Source organism: Kogia breviceps, chromosome X, assembly GCF_026419965.1.
Source record: "Kogia breviceps isolate mKogBre1 chromosome X, mKogBre1 haplotype 1, whole genome shotgun sequence".
NCBI classification, from domain to species: Eukaryota; Metazoa; Chordata; class Mammalia; order Artiodactyla; family Physeteridae; genus Kogia; species Kogia breviceps.
Genome location: NC_081330.1, coordinates 89,430,508 through 89,449,707, shown reverse-complemented (window position 1 = coordinate 89,449,707; position 19,200 = coordinate 89,430,508). Strand labels below are relative to the sequence as shown.

At 48.7% G+C, this 19,200-nt stretch overlaps 1 protein-coding gene across 3 annotated transcripts in view; it reads right to left on the bottom strand.

Annotated features, from left to right (window-relative positions):
• IQSEC2 (IQ motif and Sec7 domain ArfGEF 2) overlaps window positions 1-19,200 on the bottom strand; it is a 77,064-nt gene that overhangs the window by 46,327 nt on the left and 11,537 nt on the right. For all 3 annotated transcript variants that reach the window (XM_059049750.2, XM_067023056.1, XM_059049749.2), the window contains exon 2: window positions 6,047-6,076. In XM_059049750.2, coding sequence (XP_058905733.1) covers window positions 6,047-6,076 — 30 coding nt within the window. The remainder of the gene's footprint in view (window positions 1-6,046; window positions 6,077-19,200) is intronic.

The window sequence follows — 19,200 nt, the reverse complement described above, 5'->3', positions numbered from 1 at the left end:
CATAAAAGCTGTGGGCACTGTAGAAGAAACACCAAGTCCTGAGTATTTGACCTCTACCCTCACCTACTTCTAGGAGAATCCACTCCCACCTACAGCCCCTTGCCGCCTCGTTTACCACAGGATGGACAGAAACGGTGCTGTCCCATGGGGGTGGGCCCTGAAGCTGGAAGGTCACATAGCTTCTAGGTTGGTGGCCACATCAGGCCACCTGAGAGCAGAGGAAGCCTGTCCAGAGACAGGAGTCAGTGACAAAGAGATGACAGGGACCAGGCAAGTCATGAAAGACGGAGAGAGACAAGGCATGAGCCAGGGAGATGCAGAGATGCAGAGAGAGAGAGAGAGAGAGAGAGAGAGAGAGAGAGAGAGAGAGAGAGAGAGCAATCTTGCTCCTTGACTTCTTGGTCCCACTTCCAGTTGGCGTGAGGCCTGGCTACACGTCATTTACTGCTCTTAGATTCTGTGAGGTGTAGCCTCACAACAGTCTACCCCCCACCCACCCTTTATTCTTGAGGTCATTTGAGTGGGTTTCAGTTCCCTGCAACAAAGTGTACCCAGACTAAGACAAGGGAAAATTGGGGATATAAGTGCAGGGCTTGCATAAGCAAAACCGTATAAAGAACACTTAGGTAGGGAGGGGTGAATGCAGTTATAAAGTGTTTGTGTTTGTTCACCCAAATGCTTCCTCATTTCCTGACAGTTGCAACCACAGATACATGCTACAGTCGCACGCTCACATACGCTGACATTCAGTGGACACCAAGACAAATGCAACAACAACCAGATCTGCTTCTATGCAGGCACCCTGCCGTGCATGGACACCCACCAGCACGCAGCGCTGCCCCTGCGCTCCTCACACCCGCACAGATGCGGAGCCACACCAAGAACACAGTGGCGCTGCCCGGGAGGCTCGGGCCAGGAACCGAGGCTCGACTGAGCTCTGAGCAGCCTCCCTCCCCAGCTGCCAAGTGACTCATCCCCAGGGCTGCTAATTAAAGCCAGGACAGAGGGGACAGAGAGGAGGGGAGGGAAAGAGAGAGAAGGCAAGTTTATTCTGGTGCCAACCAGGCATGCAGCCAGCTTAGGGGTCACCCACTTCCTGGGGCTGGGGCAGGAGGGGGCAGGGGAACACTAATGGGAAGGGGAAGAAGGACCCCCTTACCCCTTCTTGCCCCTCGTGAGCTTCCTGGAAAAAGGTACCTCCTTTGGGAAAATTACCCATCTCCCCCCCCTCCCTCCTCCTCCATCCCACAGCCAGATTCAAGTTCTAGCCCCTCCAGCCTCTTGTCCTTACAACTGGCTCCTCCTCGTCAACACACTCCCATTTGGGCTTGCCAGAGCTGGCTCATCTGTGTCTGTAGCCCGCTTCCATCTCCCCCATGGACCACCCAACACAGGCCTGGTACATAGGGAATGCTCTGTTCGTGCTTCTGGAATACAACTGGGTTAACCCCGGTATAGCATGGTGACCGCAACTCTGATGGTCTGGATTCCGATCTGAGTTCTATGGCGGGGAGGGGGTAAATTATTTTAACTCTGAAAGCCTCAGTTTCCTCACCTGTAAAGTGACTAGAATATATACTCTATAGGATTATTGTGAAGATGAAGTGAGAAAACACAGGTAAAATGCCCAGCATGGTGGCCAGTGTATATGGGCTTTAGCTATCACCCAGTAAGTGCTGCTGCCGCTGATAAATTATGCTCTGCCTCAGGTCTGGGGTAGCAGCAATTATACAGAGCTGAGTTCCAAGCCTGGATCCACCACATAGAACCCGGGGGAGCTCAGACAAGCCACATAAGCTCTCAGAGCATTGGCTCATATGTAAAATGGGGCTTCACAATATGACACCATAAATTTACTGTAATGATTTGAGCCTGTCAAGGGGAGCCCAGCTCTCAGAAGTGGCTCCATGCACTGTAGCAGCGATTACTAAGGACAGCAGGAGGAGCGCAGACCTGTGGGGCCAAAGAAGCCCAGGAGGGAGGAAGCAGTCAGGGTGAACTAGGGCAGCCAGGGAAGGCACCCCAGAGTGCACAGGGCTGGAGTTGGACCCACCAGAGCCAGAGAGCATTCAGCAGGCGGTAAGTGACAAGGTTCCAGGAGAAGGAAGCGGTGGGAACAGAGAACTGGGCAGGGCAGGCAACCAGGCTGCGCTGAACAGGAGGCAGCACGGGAGGGAAGATTTGGAAGCAGCTGGGGCAGCTCTGGGGACTGGCTGTGTCTTGGACATGTGGATGGGGGAACCACGGAAGGTCTGTGAGGTCTCAGCTACCCCAGATTGCCAGGAGGTCAAAACAAGAAAGAATCTTAGAGATTACCTAATCCAAACTCCCGTTGGACAGATGGGGGCACTGAGGCCCAGAGTGGGAGGCCTCCTCTGGGAACAGAGCCAGCGTTGGCTCCTCCTCCCACTTCTCCCAACAGCAGCGGCTCCTGTTGCCATGGGGACGTCCCTGGCTCTGCGGGTGTCAGCAGCTCCCCCACCTCCTCCCTCCTTCCCTAGCAACAGGCCACCTCCTCTGGCTCTCATCCTTGCGTGCCTGTCAACCCGGGCCTGGTCCCCAGGGCCCCCGAGTTCCAGCCAGACCCTCACTGCAGCGGCAGCACCTCTGGGCCTGGGCTCCCTCCTCTTCTGGTGGCAGAGGTATCAGCCCCTCCTGCCTCTCTGCTTTCAAGTTCTGCACCTCTCCACATATCTCAAGCTTGACTGCCCCATAAATGACAATGCATTGGGTTAGGGGATGGCGGAGGGCACTACAATATGTTGAGCCACCATTTTATGCTGAGCATTGCTTTAAGTTCTCTCATCAACCCAAAGAAGTCAGAATTATTGACCTCATTTTACAGATGAGGAAAGTAAGGATCAGAGAAGCCAAGTGACTTTGCAAACAACACACAGCTAGGAAGCAGGCTCTGCTGCTGAGAGCTAGTTTGTGACCTTGAGCCATCGCCAGTCCCTTTCTGGACCTGGATTTAAGGCGCCTGTAGGTCTGACAACTTCTCATAGATCTACAGGAAGTCCAGGCACCTTCCTCTGCCCACAGCCTTTTCGCAACACCAGCTGTTCAGCTCTAATTAGACTCCACACTTCCTCTGGCACCCCATACCTGGAAGCCCTCATGCCTGGGCCCTGCCACGGGGGGGGGGTTTCAATCCACCGACCCCGCTCATTCCTTCCCATTCCACTTCCACAACAGCCGAAGTCTAGCTCCTTTCCTTCGTGTTTCTTCTACCCTCCTAAACTTTCCCCTCCACACACACAAAGTTTATTAGATGACACCCCTGGGGCTCCAGGGGGGAAATAGATCTGTTCAAAGTCACATAACTAGAAAGCGACCTGGCCATAAATGGAACCCTTTGCCCAGATCCAGTTGCTGCCCTTTCTGTGCTGCAGAGCCCCGCCTCTCTCCTCCAGCCTCCCCCGGCTCCCACTGATGGCAGAAGGTGTCTGTGACCCAGTCCCGACCAGACCAGTTCTGAACTTTAACACTTGCTCCTTTCCTGTCCAGATCTGTTTTAGCCTGACTGACTGCCCCCACACAGCCCCCCTCACCTCCGATGCCTTCTGGTTTCATTTTCAGGGATGCCCTCCTTACACAGTCTGCGTGTCAGTCCTCCATGACCCAGCTCAGACACCACCTTCTCCAGGAAGCTCTCCCTGACCCCTAACTGAAGTGAGCTCAAGAATTTACATGCAGGTCCTGAGAGCATCCTCAGATGACCCCACCCAGCTCTGGTTCCAAGTTAAAGGATCTTCTCGCCATATTTGCAAGATTTTGCCCCACAAGTGCTATTTTAGGCCCCTTCCACAGTCCAAGTTTGACCCTTGCTTCCACAGTTGCTGAGTCTTCAAGGTCCCTGTAGCCTCCTTGACTGTAGGTCCAGGGTGGATGTCGGGAAGTACATCTCAGTAAAACAAATACCAGCTTTGGAAGCAGACAGCCCAGGGTATGAGTCAGAGTGATGCCATCCTGCCCCATTGCTCTTATTTCCTTGGGCAAGGCACTGACCCTCTGGGGAACCTCATTTTCCTCATGTGTAAATAAGGGATCTCGATCCATGCCTAATAGGGCTGTTGTGAGCATTAAATAAGATCACGTTCAGAGTTCTTAGTATGTGAGGAGCAAATGATAACTGCTATGATTACTAATATTAGGATGAGGATGAGGATGATTATTATTATCTGCAAGGCTGTCAAGAGCTCCTGCAGGGATGGCGTGAGCAGGGCTCTGGGCTTGGTGCCAGGCAGACCTGGGTTTGAATCCTGGCTCAGCCATAAATAAGTTGCATGGCTGTGGGCAAAACCCATAACCAGCCTGAGCCTCAGTTTCCTCAACTGTAAAATAATGATGATAAGGGCAGCCCAGGTTCCACCTACAGTGTCACTGGGAGGATCAAACAAAAGAAAGTCCCTGACAACTTCTGTAAGTTGTAAAGGCCCAACGTACATCATCATATGATTTATGATTATGATAACTATTAAATACCCTGAGCTATAGGTCCTAGGAACGAACTCCCCTGCCAGGAAGAGCTAGAGATGCCTTCAGTCGCTTTCCTTGACAAGTCGCAGGCATATCAACGGGGATGCCTGGGGGCCTGTGCTTGGAGTCAGCGTAAGCTGTCTTTCTCCAAACCCACAGTGGGACACTGGGATCAGTGTCCTTTGCTGGATCAGTGTCCTTTGCTAAACCAGTGCCTTCCTAAATGCTAGGACGGGCTGTGCCCAGGCCATACTCCTTGGCTGCATGCCGGCACTAACTGCATCTCGTCATATACCCCTTGCCTGGACACTAGGCCTGACTGTATCTATCACACTTCCCCTGCTTTCCTGCTGGCCGAAGTGTGCTCCCATCCCAGAGCCCCTACCTTGGCCCAGGGCACCAGTGTGCTCTTCCCATCCCCCCTGCCTGGGATGCTAGGACACAGCGTGTCTCGTTACGCACCTCCATCTGGATGCTGGGATCCTCTGCCCCCCTCTCATATCCACTGCCTGGATGCCAGGACCTGGGCTGCTGCATATGGTTGGACAAGCAGTGCCTTGCACAAGGGTTCACAGCCAAGAGGGCATGAGGCGCGGCTGAAATTCAACCTGTGCTCTACTCACTGAGCCGGGAACCCTGGTGAGGGGCTGCAGGAGCCCTGTGGAAAGGGAACATTCCTCCAACTGATCCACGCAGTGGGTTCTACTCTTCACATAGGTGCTATATATGTTAGCTGCAGCCCTGGCTGGAACCGAGTGAGCCCATCTCATGCCTCTGCTGCCTGGACCCATCTCATTTCAGAGGCCCACTGCATCACCCCTGGCCTGGATGCTCTCTGACTGGGCCCCACCCTGAGCCCCCCATCATTCTCACATAGTCCCTATCCTTGACACTTGTGTTTTCACGAAGCTTCTGATGGGTTAAGGCCTGGGAAATGCACTAAAGAGTCCTTGTCCCTAGCCCAGTTTTACCCCCAAATGGCAGATTGATCACACCCTGAAAACTTACTGATTGATGCTTGTAAACCTTTTTCACCAAGCATGCAAAAAACAAACAAAAAAAAAGGGCGCTTGTTATACTTAAATATAAGGTATATTTAAGTGTAACATTACCTTAAATATAAGGTATATTTCTAATGACTGGAATGTGTCACATCAAAAGTCCATCCAAACCACACTACTCAGGGCTAGTGCAGGTCAGGGTGGAGCACAAACGCCAGACCAGGGAAGTCCCGTTTCTATTGTGTCCCCTTCTCCCGGGAGGAGAGGGGGAGAAGGTCCCGGGTCCAGAGCTGACCTCTCTGCAGGTCAGCTTTCCCATCTGCGTAGCTCCCATGAGCCCCTCCAGTGTTCAGCCGAGCCCCCAAATCAGCTAGGGTCAGAAAGACTAAGGAAGAGTTTTCAACCCCCTCCCTCCGCTTGCCCTCTCCCCACCCCTAATACCAGTGGGACAAAACCCCTGGAGTTGGCTCCCACCCCTCCCATGGATCCCGAAGTGACAAGCCAGAGGCCCCCACCCCAGTCCCTGCCCCAACTCCCAAGTACTACTAAAGAAAGGAGGTACTGACCTGACTGTTCTGGAATTCTCACCATCAGATCTGAAAGAGAAACAGAGAAAAAAAACGACAGTCAGCATATGCCCTCCACTCCTCTCCTCCCTCTACCATACGCAGCGGCCCTGACACCCAGCACGCACCATGAAAATGAAGGGTAGGGCATTTCGTGCAGAGAGAATGGCCAGTGCAGAGGCCATGAGGTGGCGGAGGGCCTGGCCAGTTGTTGGGACAGGGAGGAGGACAGCGTGGCCGGGGTGGAATGAGTGAGGGGAAGAGTGGTTGGAGGTGAGGTCAAAGGAGGTGCCAGGAACCAACCGTGTTCTATCCTAGTGGGTCACGGTGAGAAGCCTTCCTCGGAGTGGCCGAGAGGCAGCCTGCGGCTGTGGCCAGGGGCAGAGCCCGAGGTTTAAACACAGAGAGACCAAGCCTCAGATAGTGGCTCTGCCACTTACCCGCCCTGTGACCTGGGCAAATCACCTCCCTGCTTGGAATCTGAGCCTCAGTCTCCTCACTTGTAACACGAGGCCAATCCTTGCAGGGCTGTGGGATGATTAAGCCCTTTGCAGCCCAGCAGACAAATGCCAGGTATTATTAACAACATAGAAAAGGCTTTGCCAATTGCCTGGTCCAACCTGCTTATTTTCCGGATGACAAGAATGAGGCTGAGAGGGGTGAGTGAGTCAGCTGCTGGGCTCCTTTCTACTACATTGGTCTGCCTTCTTCATTGTGAGGCCCCCTCAGAGGCAAAGGGAGGGCAAGAGAAGACAGTGGCACTGAGAACAGCTTTGAGGGGACTGAGAGAATGAGTGAAACCGGACCCACACCCACTCCAGCTGTTCCTCCCTAAAAGAATGTGTGTGTGTGTGTGTGTGTGTGTGTGTGTGTGTGTGTGTGTGTGTGTGTGTGTGTGTGTAGGGGAGGAACAGTGGAACTGTCCTTGGGGGTGGGGAAAGGGAGGAAGAAGGACCAGGGCCCTTGGAAGAAGCGGGGAGAGTGTGTGAAGTGGCTTCCCTGTCCCCTCTGTCCTCTTCTTCCTCTTCTCCCCTCCCTCCCCCACCCCCACTCCCACTGCAGACTTCAGAGGAGACAGAGATGAACACATCACAGGCTCTGTCCTCAGATGAGAGAACCAAGAAGCGACCTTAGCGAGGGGACCTGAGTCGGGGGGGAGAGTCGTCTATGATGAGTGCAAAGTGACAGGGACACGCGGGGAGGGGAGGCGGAGCTGAGAGTGAGTATTTGTTGGAAGAGTGAATGGAGCGCCCACCGGCCAGGTGGGGCAGGCAAGCATCTGGGTGCAGGATCGAAGGCAGTGGGTGAGGCCAGTGCTTCCAGTTCTGCTACTTACTAGCCATATACTCCTAGGGAAGGCACTCCCCGATGTCCAGCCTCAGCTTTCTCATTTGTAAAATGACATGACATGACAGGGGAGGGAGGCAGGAGGGTGGGGTGGCCGTGAGGTTCAACCTGGCACAGTGGACAACAGTGGGTCCAATCGTTAGCCTTTGCAGCCCCCTAAAGGGACAGAGGACCAGGGCCACAGAGCACCTTTTCACATTTATTAAAACTTTCCATCTCACTCTGCAGCAACAAGATTTCTTCTCAGGCATGGCTCAATTATTCGCAGGTACCAGATCAGATGGGCCTAATTCAATGACTCCCCAACTGTCAACAGAATGGAGGTTAAGCCCCTCAGCCTTTCTCCCTAACACGAACCCTCTACTCCAGGCAGGCTGATCTCCTCACCACCCCACCCCCAAACCCCCAGCACACAGGTATTCAATCTACTATATACCAGGCCCCGACTCAGGAATATAAACCCTCAAGTTGCTCACAGACTGGCCCCTTACCTCAATCTATTATACTTCAGAGCATAAGCCACATATATAATCGTCTCCACTGGCATGTGAACAATCACTGGGCACCTACTATGTACCAGGCAGGGTGGCAGGCTCTTTTGGTACATGACCTCCTTTGATCCTGCAAAGTGGGAATTACTCATGCAATTTTAAGATGATGAAACGGAGACTCAGAGAAGTTGAAATGATTTGCCCCACGGCACACAAGTAGCGGAGCTTGGCCTGGACCCCACAGCTCGTGCTCTTACCACCACGCTCCACTGCACCAGCAGCTCAGTGCTGGGCACTTACGCATCGTTAAGGTGAGCTCCCTTATCCTCATCCCCCAAAGTCAGGACAGGCACTTCCTGACAGGCTCTTTCTTAGGAGAGATTACCAGATATGTACCTCTGCTCCAAAAGCACTTCTGTATGATGTTACAGTCCTCAAGATGGCAGCTACGGGGAGCAAAAGAGCTCCACGCCATGAGGCAGAGTGAATTAGCCAGCTCTGCTCACTGTGGACTGATTCTTACTAGTTCGAGGGTATACGGCATCTTATGACCCTCAATGCGGGGGTGCATGCCACCTCAGGGGTTTATAGGCTCTTATGTGTTTAGTATACAAATTATTAGTTACATCTAGAGAACCATCATCATTAACACTGTGCTATCCTACACCTCTTCAGGACTAATGCCCAGCCCAGTAGTCAATCCACCCCTTACTCCATGAAGCTGGACTGCCATTCTTTTGTGAGGTAGCACAGACGTAGAAAGGATGCTGGGCTCTATTATGCATAGCTCATTCCCTAACTGGCAGCATAGAATTGGAGAAATCACTGCTCTCTGGACCTTGGTTCATCATCTATAAAACAAGGGGGCTGTGTTAGTTGAGTTCCAATCTTCAGGCCCTAAGACACTTAGTTTCTTCAGAATCCCAAAGTTTCTCTCTTTTATCAATTGGGTTCAGCGACCTATGGGTAGAAACAAAGACCCAGGGTACCAGACCTCCCCTCCTTTTATCAATCCATGTCAGGAAAGGAGATGGATTTCTCCTGCTACTCCTATGGCTTTCTCCCAATGGAAGGCCACTTCAGACCCCAGGGTTCTCAAAAGGCTTGTCTATGCCGATTCCCATCCTCAAGAGTAATGCTCAATAAACAGTAACTGATTGAAGCCTATGAGTATAGTGACCATATTTTCTGAACCAAAAACTCAGGCATGTAATGAGACCAAGGATTTTGACGTTGCTGCTTCCAGGTACAAGGGGCAATCTGGCAGATGGGAGAATAAATGGCAAAATATCGACAGTTCTTGAACCTTTGGGGGACTTATGGGGACAACAGGGCAGAATAACTCAAAAGAATATAAGCCTTTGAGTTGCCATACTGGGGTTTCTGCTCTCACCTCCTGACTGGATTCCCTGCGTCTCATTTTGACCCTCCAAGCTATCTATAAACAGTACCTGGGGACACAATAAGGTGCCTCTCTCCCAAGAACCTGGAATTAGATAAATAAGGTTGTCCTCTAAGACCTAAACTAATAAACAAAAAACGCATCAGAAACGAGATATGCAAAGTTACCTGAGAAAAAGAGAATGTTTTCTCAAGCAGCATTTAAGCAACACGTCTACAAAATCAGGTGTCCAACAGAAAGGAGATTGGACACGAACAGAAGTACATTTTTTCTTTTTTTGGCGGTACGCGGGCCTCTCACTGTTGTGGCCTCTCCCGTTGCGGAGCACAGGCTCCAGACGCGCAGGCTCAGCGGCCATGGCTCACGGGCCCAGCCGCTCCGCGGCATGTGGGATCTTCCAGGACCCGGGCACGAACACGTGTCCCCTGCATCGGCAGGTGGACTCTCAACCACTGCGCCACCAGGTAAGCCCTGGAAGTACGTTTCTTAAAGGAGACTTGAAGAGCTACTGTGTACAGGGCTCCTCCTAGAAGTGTCCTGAGGAGAAAGAGGTGGGTACCCTGGCCCAGGGATCATACAAGTCTCTCTAAAAGCTAAGAACCAGCCCTGGGGCGGCCAGGCAACTGATCTCCCAAACATCAACTTGTCTAACTGCAAGTCTCTTCAATGGGCAACCACCTTCTCTCACTGGCTGCTAAAGGAACATCTCTCAAGCACAAATCAGTTGATGTGGTTCTGCTGCTTCAAACATTCAATAATTTTCTCACCGATAATTTTCCCACAGACGATTTTCCCACAGACTTCCGTGCCAGTCAAGCCCAAACTCTCCAAAGCTCTAAATCTTACTCCGCCCTCCCATCTACTTTCTTAGAACATCTGGTATTTGTTCCCTGGAACATTATTGCTCCTCTTTATGTTTTTAAAAATTATTTTAAATTTTATTAAAGTGATATGTAAACTAGTTTAAAAAGTCAAAATCTGAAAGGATCTTAAAAATAAAAGTTTCCTTTTCAACTCTCTTCGTTACCTTTTTCTGAGTTTACTTTCATATTTCTAAAGTATACGCTTATATTGCTAATCCATTTTTGGCATTTTTGTGTGTGTGTGTGCCCTTTAAACATTTTTTTAACCAAAGTAATACATGCATATAGATTTTCAAGTCACATAGTACTGCAAGGATTAAAACAAAACAAAACACAGATTCCCCACTCTACCCCTCCTCACCCCCAACTCCCACTCTCAGAGACAAGCTGTTTTTAAGTCTTTTAACAATTTTTTTCGGGTATTTACCTCCTCATTTCTAAGGAACACATGCATACTTCTACTTCTTGATTTATTTTTTTCAGTTTTGTATATCATGTACTGAATTCCTACCGTGCAGGGAGAGGGTAGGGCTCCCTAACACACACAACCGCCTCTAGCCCCCAGTTCTTATGTGGGTGCACTGTCCTTCCTTCCCGTTCTATCACTGTAGTTATAGCACAAAGTTTTGGTTAAATCAATATTGGTGGCTTACATTATTATGACTGCATCGATACTAATAATGAGTAAATCACATCATTTGCTATAATTACATTTTCCTTCCCATAAAACGTTTTCTTTTCCCTGGTGTTGATGACTATTCTTTTTTTTTTGCTTGCTTAGTTTTCTTCATGTATATGATCAATTCTCCCCAAATTCTGTTAGTGCATTTCTCTTCTCAATGTGTTCTGACACATCAGGTAATCCATCAGATTTTTTTTTTTCCTTTGAGACATCATTCTCGCTGCAATCCAGACTGGCCGCTCTCCAGGTCTGCACAAGGTTGCCCGTAGATCTGCTCCCTTCTCCAGCACTCTGGGATTCCCTTCACCTCTCTTCTGTGTTAATTTCCTGTTTCCTGGATTCCTTGGCCTTTTTTCTGAGTTTATGCCTGCATTTTGCTGGAGCACATTCTCCAGTGCTTCCTGAGAAAGGAGGCCTAGGACATAAAATCTTTAGCTCTCCTTTGTCTGAAGACGTCTCTACTGCGCCCTCACCCTTGATTGATAATTCAACTGAGTATAGGCTTCTAGGTTGGAAATAATGGTCTGTCAGAATTTTGAGAACACTGCTCCATTGCCTCCTAGCTTCCAGTGCTGCTGTTGAGTAGTCCAATGCCATTCTTTCTCCTGATCCTTTGTACATGATATGTTTTTCTTCTGGAAGCTTTTAGGATCCTCTCTTTATCCCTGGTATTCTGAAATTGCACCGTGGCATACCTTGGTGGGTTTTTTTTTTTTTTAATCATTTATGTTGCTGGTTACTCGGTGGGATATTCATTCCTTTAGTTCTGGGACTTGTTCCTGTATCATGTCTTTGATCCTTTCCTTTCTGCTGTTTCCTCCATTCTCTATTTCTGGAACTCCTATTGTTGGATGTTGCAGTTCCTCAACTGATCCTCCCGTGTTCTCATCTTTTCTCTTCTGTTGTCCATCTCTTTGCCTTGTTATTCTGCTTCCTAGGATATTTCCTCAACTTTTATTTTCTAATCCTTCTCCTGAAATCTTCATGTTGGCTCTCACTATCTTAAATTTCCCAGGTTTCTTCCCCTCCCTTCATTACCTCTTGTTCCTTCCAAGTTTTTTGGTTTGTTTGTTTGCTTTTTGGGTCATTCTTGCAGGTTGATGGGCTTCCTCAAATAGCCTTGTACTATCTGATCATCTCTGGCTACCTAAGGCTTTTTTTTTTTTAAATGCCAGTTACATTGAGGTTTAATTTACATAAAATGAAATATACCTACCTTAAGGGTCCTTGGCTGGTGAGCCCTGGCGATCAGTTCCCATGACAGGAAGCTCTGTGTGTAGATGGAGCTGGCCAGGTGATGGGCTTCACTACAGAGTTTATGGGCTGAGAGCCTGTTCTTTTTGTTGGAGGACTCCCACATGTCATCTTTTGGAGGCCTCTGTCTGGGGCCTTTCAGTTTCCCCAGAGAAGAATCTTTTTCTGTCTCATGTGCTCCTGACTTTGGTGTTCTGGAAGTAGGCAAGTGGAAGGAGGCTGGGATTCCACTGCTTTAGGGTACAGATCCCTTTGCTTGCAGCCCTGTTTCACCCCCATCTGTGCTTCACGGTACCTCTGACTCCCGAGCATTTCTGGGGCTTGCTGGGTGGAATAGTTTACTGCTGGTCAGCATCCCGACCTTGTGTTTCTACCTTTTTTATTCCTTTACTCATATTTCAGTGGGATTTGGGGAAGCAGCAGAGATAAATAAGTTTACTCAATTAGTTGTGTTTAACAGGAAGTTCCCCTTCGTATTCCAGCCAACTCTTATTCATCCTCCGTGACTCATTTAGGCAAGACTTCCTCCAGGAAGCTTATTTTAATGTCCCTAAGTTGGATGAGGAGCCTCTCCTCTGTTCTCCCCCAGGATCCTTTTCTTGCCTCCACCACAGCTCTGATCAAACTGTTTTGAAAGTGTCCGTTTCCATGACTGATTCTCCCTGTAGACTGGGGCCTCCTGGCAGTCTGGGGCCACGTCTTAGTCATACCTGTGCCCCCAGTTCCCAGGGTCTGGTCCACAGGGGTACAGAGTAAATATGTGATGATGGATTGAATGAATAAATGAATGACTATACGTATGAATCAGATCCAGCCAGAGGGACCATCTAGAAAGGGAAATAAGCTGAATACAATTGTTCTTACACAAGGCCAGTTCCCTAAAAGCTGTAAGTGCGAAGATGCCTACTGCAGCATGATTTAAACCTGTGAAGGAGTTCCCTGGTGGCACAGTGGTTAAGAATCCACCTGCCAATGCAGGGGACACAGGTTTGAGCCCTGGTCCGGGAAGATCCCACATGCTATGGAGCAACTAAGCCCATGCGCCACAACTACTGAGCCTGCGCTCTACAGCCCGCGAGCCACAACTACTGAGCCTGCGTGCCACAGCTACTGAAGCCCATGTGCCTAGAGCCCATGCTCAGCAACAGGAGAAGCCGCCGCAATGAGAAGCCTGTGCACTGCAACGAAGAGTGGCCCTGCTCGCTGCAACTAGAGAAAGCCCGCACGCAGCAGCAAAGACCCAGCGCAGCCATAAATAAACAAACAAACAAACAAACAAATAAAAACCAGTGAAAAAAATAGGCCCAGCATGTTGAGAGGATGGTTAAGTACATTACGGTATATCAGTTGCCATTAAAAATGATGCTTCTGAAGAATATGCAGTTACATGGGGAAATGTTCAAACGAACAAAGCAAGAAAAAATTGTATGTGCTGTATTATTTCAATCAGATGAAAAGAATGCAGAGAACAAGGGAAATACATCAAATGTTCAGAGTAGCTGCCTCTGTGTGTTGTAATTATGGCTAATGTTTTTCTCCTCTACTTTTCTAAGTTTTTCTAAATTTTCGAATGGAAGAATGCATTAAGTGTATACTTTTTAAAAACTTCCTAAGAAATGAAGTATCCTGAGATACTTACGAACAAAATATTGTGAAGGGGACCCAAGGGTCTGTGTACACTTCTAGTGGCACTTGCTGGGAAGGCTCCATTCTTCACTGGCCAGAGACCCAGAAGGCCCAGGCCCATGGAACACCAGCCCCACCGCAGCCCCCACCCCCACTGCAAAGCAGGACCTAGCTCAGGAAGCCAAAGGAGGAGGATCACGGAGCCCAGCTTTTTACAAATTGCAATATCATAGTCTGTACTGGGAAATAGAAGGTCCTACACTGGACATCACACTTCAGAGGCCTCTCTCTGTGAGGTAAAGGGTCTGTGGGGCCACGATAATATGCCCATCAGGATCTCTGGCCCTCTCCCTTCTAGACTGCACTCAGGTACCTGGAACCCAGAATTCCCTGTCCATATTTCTTGAGCTTACTTGCAGGAATTGTGTGGTCTTATTATCCAGGTCCATCTGCTAGGCCCAGTGGGTGGTCAATGGGAAGGGAAAATAGACAGGGTTTGGATGTGGGCTGGGGTATCCATACACATCTCAAGGCTCCAGATGAACTACAGGTGGGAAGAGAAGGGGGAAGGGCCAATGGCCTCAACTGGTACCTTGCATGGGCTGCACAAACATAGAAGCAGGCAAGTCCATAGGTCCCTAGGCCTCAAGGTTGGTAGAAGGGCCTACCTTGAGTGTTAGACAGATCTAGGTTCAAATCCATTTATTTGCTGTGCAACCATGGATGAGTCCATTCCTCTCTCTGAACCTCAGCTTCCCCAACTATAAAATAGGTATAATAATTCCTATCTCAGACAGTTGTTGTGAGGCTTGCTGGGGGCACAGTGGCTTAGAGGTTATGAACACAGGCTTTGGGTCAGACAGGCCGAGGTTTGAATCCCAGCTCTGCCCCTCCTAACTATGTGATTTACATCTCTAAGGCACAGTTTGCTCACCAATATGATAAAGAAAATAATAGCACTAACCTGATAAAGTTCTTGGAAGGATTATGGTTGTAATAAGTATGTAATAACATTAGAAAATGCTTAAATGAGAAAAGGCTGCTTTTATTAATGGGCGTGCAAATATTGGCTATGGTAGGGTTGACCAGCCTTCTGCACTCCCATCCTCCTGCCCAGCTTTATTTTTCTCCATAGCACTTACCACTATTTGACTTTTTTTTTTTTTTTTTTTGCGGTACGCGGGCCTCTCACTGTTGTGGCCTCTCTTGTGGTGGAGCACAGGCTCCGGACGTGCAGGCTCAGTGGCCACAGCTCATGGGCCCAGGCGCTCCGCAGCATGCGGGATCCTCCCGGACCGGGGCACGTACCCATGTCCCCTGCATCAGCAGGTGGACTCTCAACCAATGCACCACCAGGGAAGCCCTACTTGACATATTTTTGTATCTTTTTGTTTATTTGTTTCTTTTCTTTCCCCACCCCCTACATTCACACACTAGAAAGTCAGCTCAGCAGGAGAGAGGTCTGTTTTGTTCACCGTTTCCAAGTGCCTGGATCAGTGAGAGACTGAAGATGTTCCTCAACAGTCGAGTAGATATCTGCCATGTAGACAGGGTAAAAGGTATTCTTGGCCAAAAGAATAGCCAGAATATAGGCATGGACCCATAAAGAAGTCCACTTTGCCGAGGGTATCCTAGATACTTCAGTACAACTTGAATGCAGGTCAGGAAGGGAACAGAGTGGCTAGAAAGATGAGTGGGGAAAGCCGGGGGGACAGGGGTATGAACTGGGAGATTGGGATTGACATATATACACTAATATGTATAAAATACATAACTAATAAGAACCTGCTGTATAGCACAGGGACCTCCACTTCGCTGTACAGTAGAAATTAACACAACATTGTAAAACAACTATACCCCAATAATAAATAAATAAATAAAAACTAAATTTAATTGAAAGGTGAGTGGGGCTGCGGCCTGACCCAAAGGAGCATGCGAGAGCTTTCCTAGACCACAAGTGGTGTGAAAACCAACTTGTGACAGCCAGGAAGTGGAAAAGCACTAGGGGAGAGGCAAAGATGCCTCCCAAGTTCAACTGCCACCTAAATCATGATGATGTGAAAGGCCAAAGTTAAAACCTTTTGAAAGATAATTCAGGTGGAGGGAAGACTCCTTGCTAAAGGGCCATCTGAGCCAAGAATCAGACCTAGAAATGACAAAGAGGCAAGTATAGAAGTCAATATGGATGAGGTAATAGTGACATGCAAGAAAATTGTATACGGTTAATTAAAGAGAAGAAAAACTAGATGAACCACAGGACAAATCAGAAACCTTGTTGGATAATGTAACCATTTGCAGCATTTTTCACATGACGTTGAATGGATCCACATGATCCACAGGCCAACATGGTGGTGGGGAAACAAAATGAAAGCCCATGGTGGTTTCAGTTGCTAGTTATCTTTCTGTTGATGATTACTCTTCCTCTAGTCCTTTGTTACCACTACTCATTGAAAAGTCCTGGGATGACGATGATGATGATGATGATGATGATAAAGATTGCTGCATCAAAGGAAATATCTATCACTTTTCAAATTTCTTTTTCAGAAAATAGAGGCAAATATCACTTCACTTTTTTTTTTTTTTTTTTTTTTTTTTTTTTGCGGTACGCGGGCCTTTCACTGTTGTGGCCTCTCCCGTTGCGGAGCACAGGCTCTGGACGCGCAGGCTCAGTGGCCATGGCTCACGGGCCCAGCCGCTCCGCGGCATGTGGGATCTTCCTGGACCTGGGCACGAACCAGCGTCCCCTGCATCGGCAGGCGGACTCTCAACCACTGCGCCACCAGGGAAGTCCGCACTTCACATTTTTATTTTGAAGAAAAGAAAGACAGGCAGAGACTACAAGAAAAACAGCATTGAACACCAGGCAAGAGTGTGAACCTCATTGCATAATAGCCAGGAAGCCCCTGGGGGTCTCGAACCAAGCAGTGACAAGGTCAAATGCTGCCTTCCTAACCTCCTGCTCCTTTCAATCACTAAAGCGGGCTTTATTTGGTCCTTAGCATTTCTGCCTTCTAATAATCCAAAAAGAATAAAGTGATTATTAAGCACCTACAATTGTCCAGGCCTTGTGTTATCTTCAGAACAGCTGTGCAAGGTCATTATTATTCTTCTCATTGTATAGATGTGAGAACTGGGGCTCAGAGTAGCAACGTGATTTACCTAGAGTCACACGGCTAATAAGTAGTGGAGCCGAGACTCACGTCTAGGTTTGTATGATTCCAAAGCCAATGCTTTTCACTGCTACAGCTGTGGCTTCCTTCTGTCATGCCAGAGCTAGGCAGCACTTCATCTCCCACAGCTTGGCCTCTCTCCCTCACCTGGCTCCGATCTTCCCTCCACACAATGAGCAGTCAGGGGGTGCTTCTGGAAGAGACAATCATTCAAGGATGGAAGGCGGGGCACCAAAAAGGGAAGGTGGGGTTAGGCACAGGTACTGCAGCCCAAAGCAGCTCAGCACTATTACAAAAAGAGAGAGAGAGAGAGAGAGAGAGAGAGAGAGAGAGAAGGAAAATGGAACTGGCTCTCCAGCCCTCCCTTCTTGCTTCCCTCTGCTGGCGGCAGAAGGATGGAAGTTCAGCCATGATGGCAGAGAGAGTGGGCGGAAGGGGCAGCAGCAAGGGCAGCCTGCTATTTTGCAGAAGCCTCAGCTCGGCCTCAAAGGCCCCTCCCGTGTGCTTGGGGCCCATCTCTGGCCCACCTGCTCCACTGCCTAAGCAAAGGAGGCCAGGCTGTTCTCCAAGCACCCACCCAATCCTGCCAAAGCACAGCTCACAGCAGACCCAGACCCTCTCAAGTCACAGTGAGGGCACCCTGAGAGGTGGAGGGCCTAGCCCGGGGGTTCAGAGGAAGGCAGTGGCAGGGTGGGGGCCAGAACCCAGGTCTCCAGTCCCTCAGCTGAGGGCTCTCTTGATTGTGTGGTCTAGATGGCAGAGGTTGAGGAAAAGGGGTGCTCAGGAGGCTGCCACGGGAAGGCTCATGACAGGGCTGGAGCCAGAGGCAACACATGCCAAAATGAGGCCATACAGGGTTGGGTATTTTGGGGGTTGACTAATAATTTCCATTCTCAATCTGGATTGAGAAAGCAAAACAACCATTTTTTAAAAGTAGCTTTAGCCTTAGTTTGGACCTCAAGAGCATAAATCTTTATCTCTCTCTTCTGTCAGGACCCTGCTGAAAAGAATGTGAAGGAATAAAATAAGGTAAGAAATAATAACAGTGAAGAGGATGGGAGAGGGTGATATCAATGGGTGAGAGATTTCAACGAATTTCTGGGAGCAAAAAAAACAAAGAGAAGAGTGTTCACCGTTGAAGGAGAGCCAGCAACGCCACTCAGGGGGTTGCAGCTGGAGAGGGAGCCAGTCAGGCCAGCAGAGGCCCAGAGAGAGTCTAGACTTGAAGACGGTAGGTACAGGGGAGGGTAGGAACAATCAGGGGCTGAAAACGGGGGGGATAAACTGAAGGTAAGTACATGAAATCCTTTCCTGTGCCTCCACTGACAACTCCCAGATCCAAAACACAAGCTGCCTGGCTTTCATCCCTAGGCAAAACATCAAAGGAATTAAACTATCTGGGATTACTCAGGGCACCTAGTGGCATGTTGGTGCTCCCAGAATAAAGTGCTTTTCATTCTGGCATTTGGGGGGCAACCATTACAACTGCCAGCTCCCCGTCGGCTCAACTAAAACAAAGCCAACGAGCGGACAAGTCAGCTGGATGTACAGACATCTCACTTTGTATCAACTCATTCACAAACTATAAAATAGAAAATATGAGAGAAAAGGTGAGCAGCCTAGAGGGTCAATCCAGGACTTTCAACATCCAACTAACAGACATTCCAGAAAGAGAAAACAGATAAAATGAAGGGCAGGAAACTACCAAAGAAATTATGTAAGAAAAGACAAGGTGCATCAAGTTGAAAGGGCTCACTGAGTACCAGGTAGGGTGAATGAAAAACAGACCTTGAGCTGAGTGTTGGTTTTATAGGTGTGTTTGGATTGTAGAAACTTGACCATGTGATATGAGCACTTTTCTGTATACATATTTCAGTATGAAGTTTTAAAAAAAATCCCCCTCCTAAAAAATCTTCAAATAAAATGTCTCCAGAAGATGTGCTATGATTATCCTGTGGTTTCAAGGAACACCACACAACAGTAAGTTTAAATAAGTACATAAATAAATAAATAGATTGATAAGGTGGGAAGTCTAAATAGATCGATAAGGTGGAAAGTCCTGATCCAAATATGAAACAAAGTAAAAAGCGGCATGACTTTGAGCAATTCGTAGAGCATAAGAAACGAAAATTCATTTGATCTTGATGCTAGGAAAATTTTCCTGGGAGTACAGAGGTTGGGACAGTGGACCTGTGGGAAGTGAGGTGTAATTACAGTACACTATTTGGCCCTGCAATTAATAATATGACATAGTCATAAACACCGTGTATTGGTGGTCAACTTTTAAAGTCAATCTGTCCAGAAAAGCACTGAAGACCT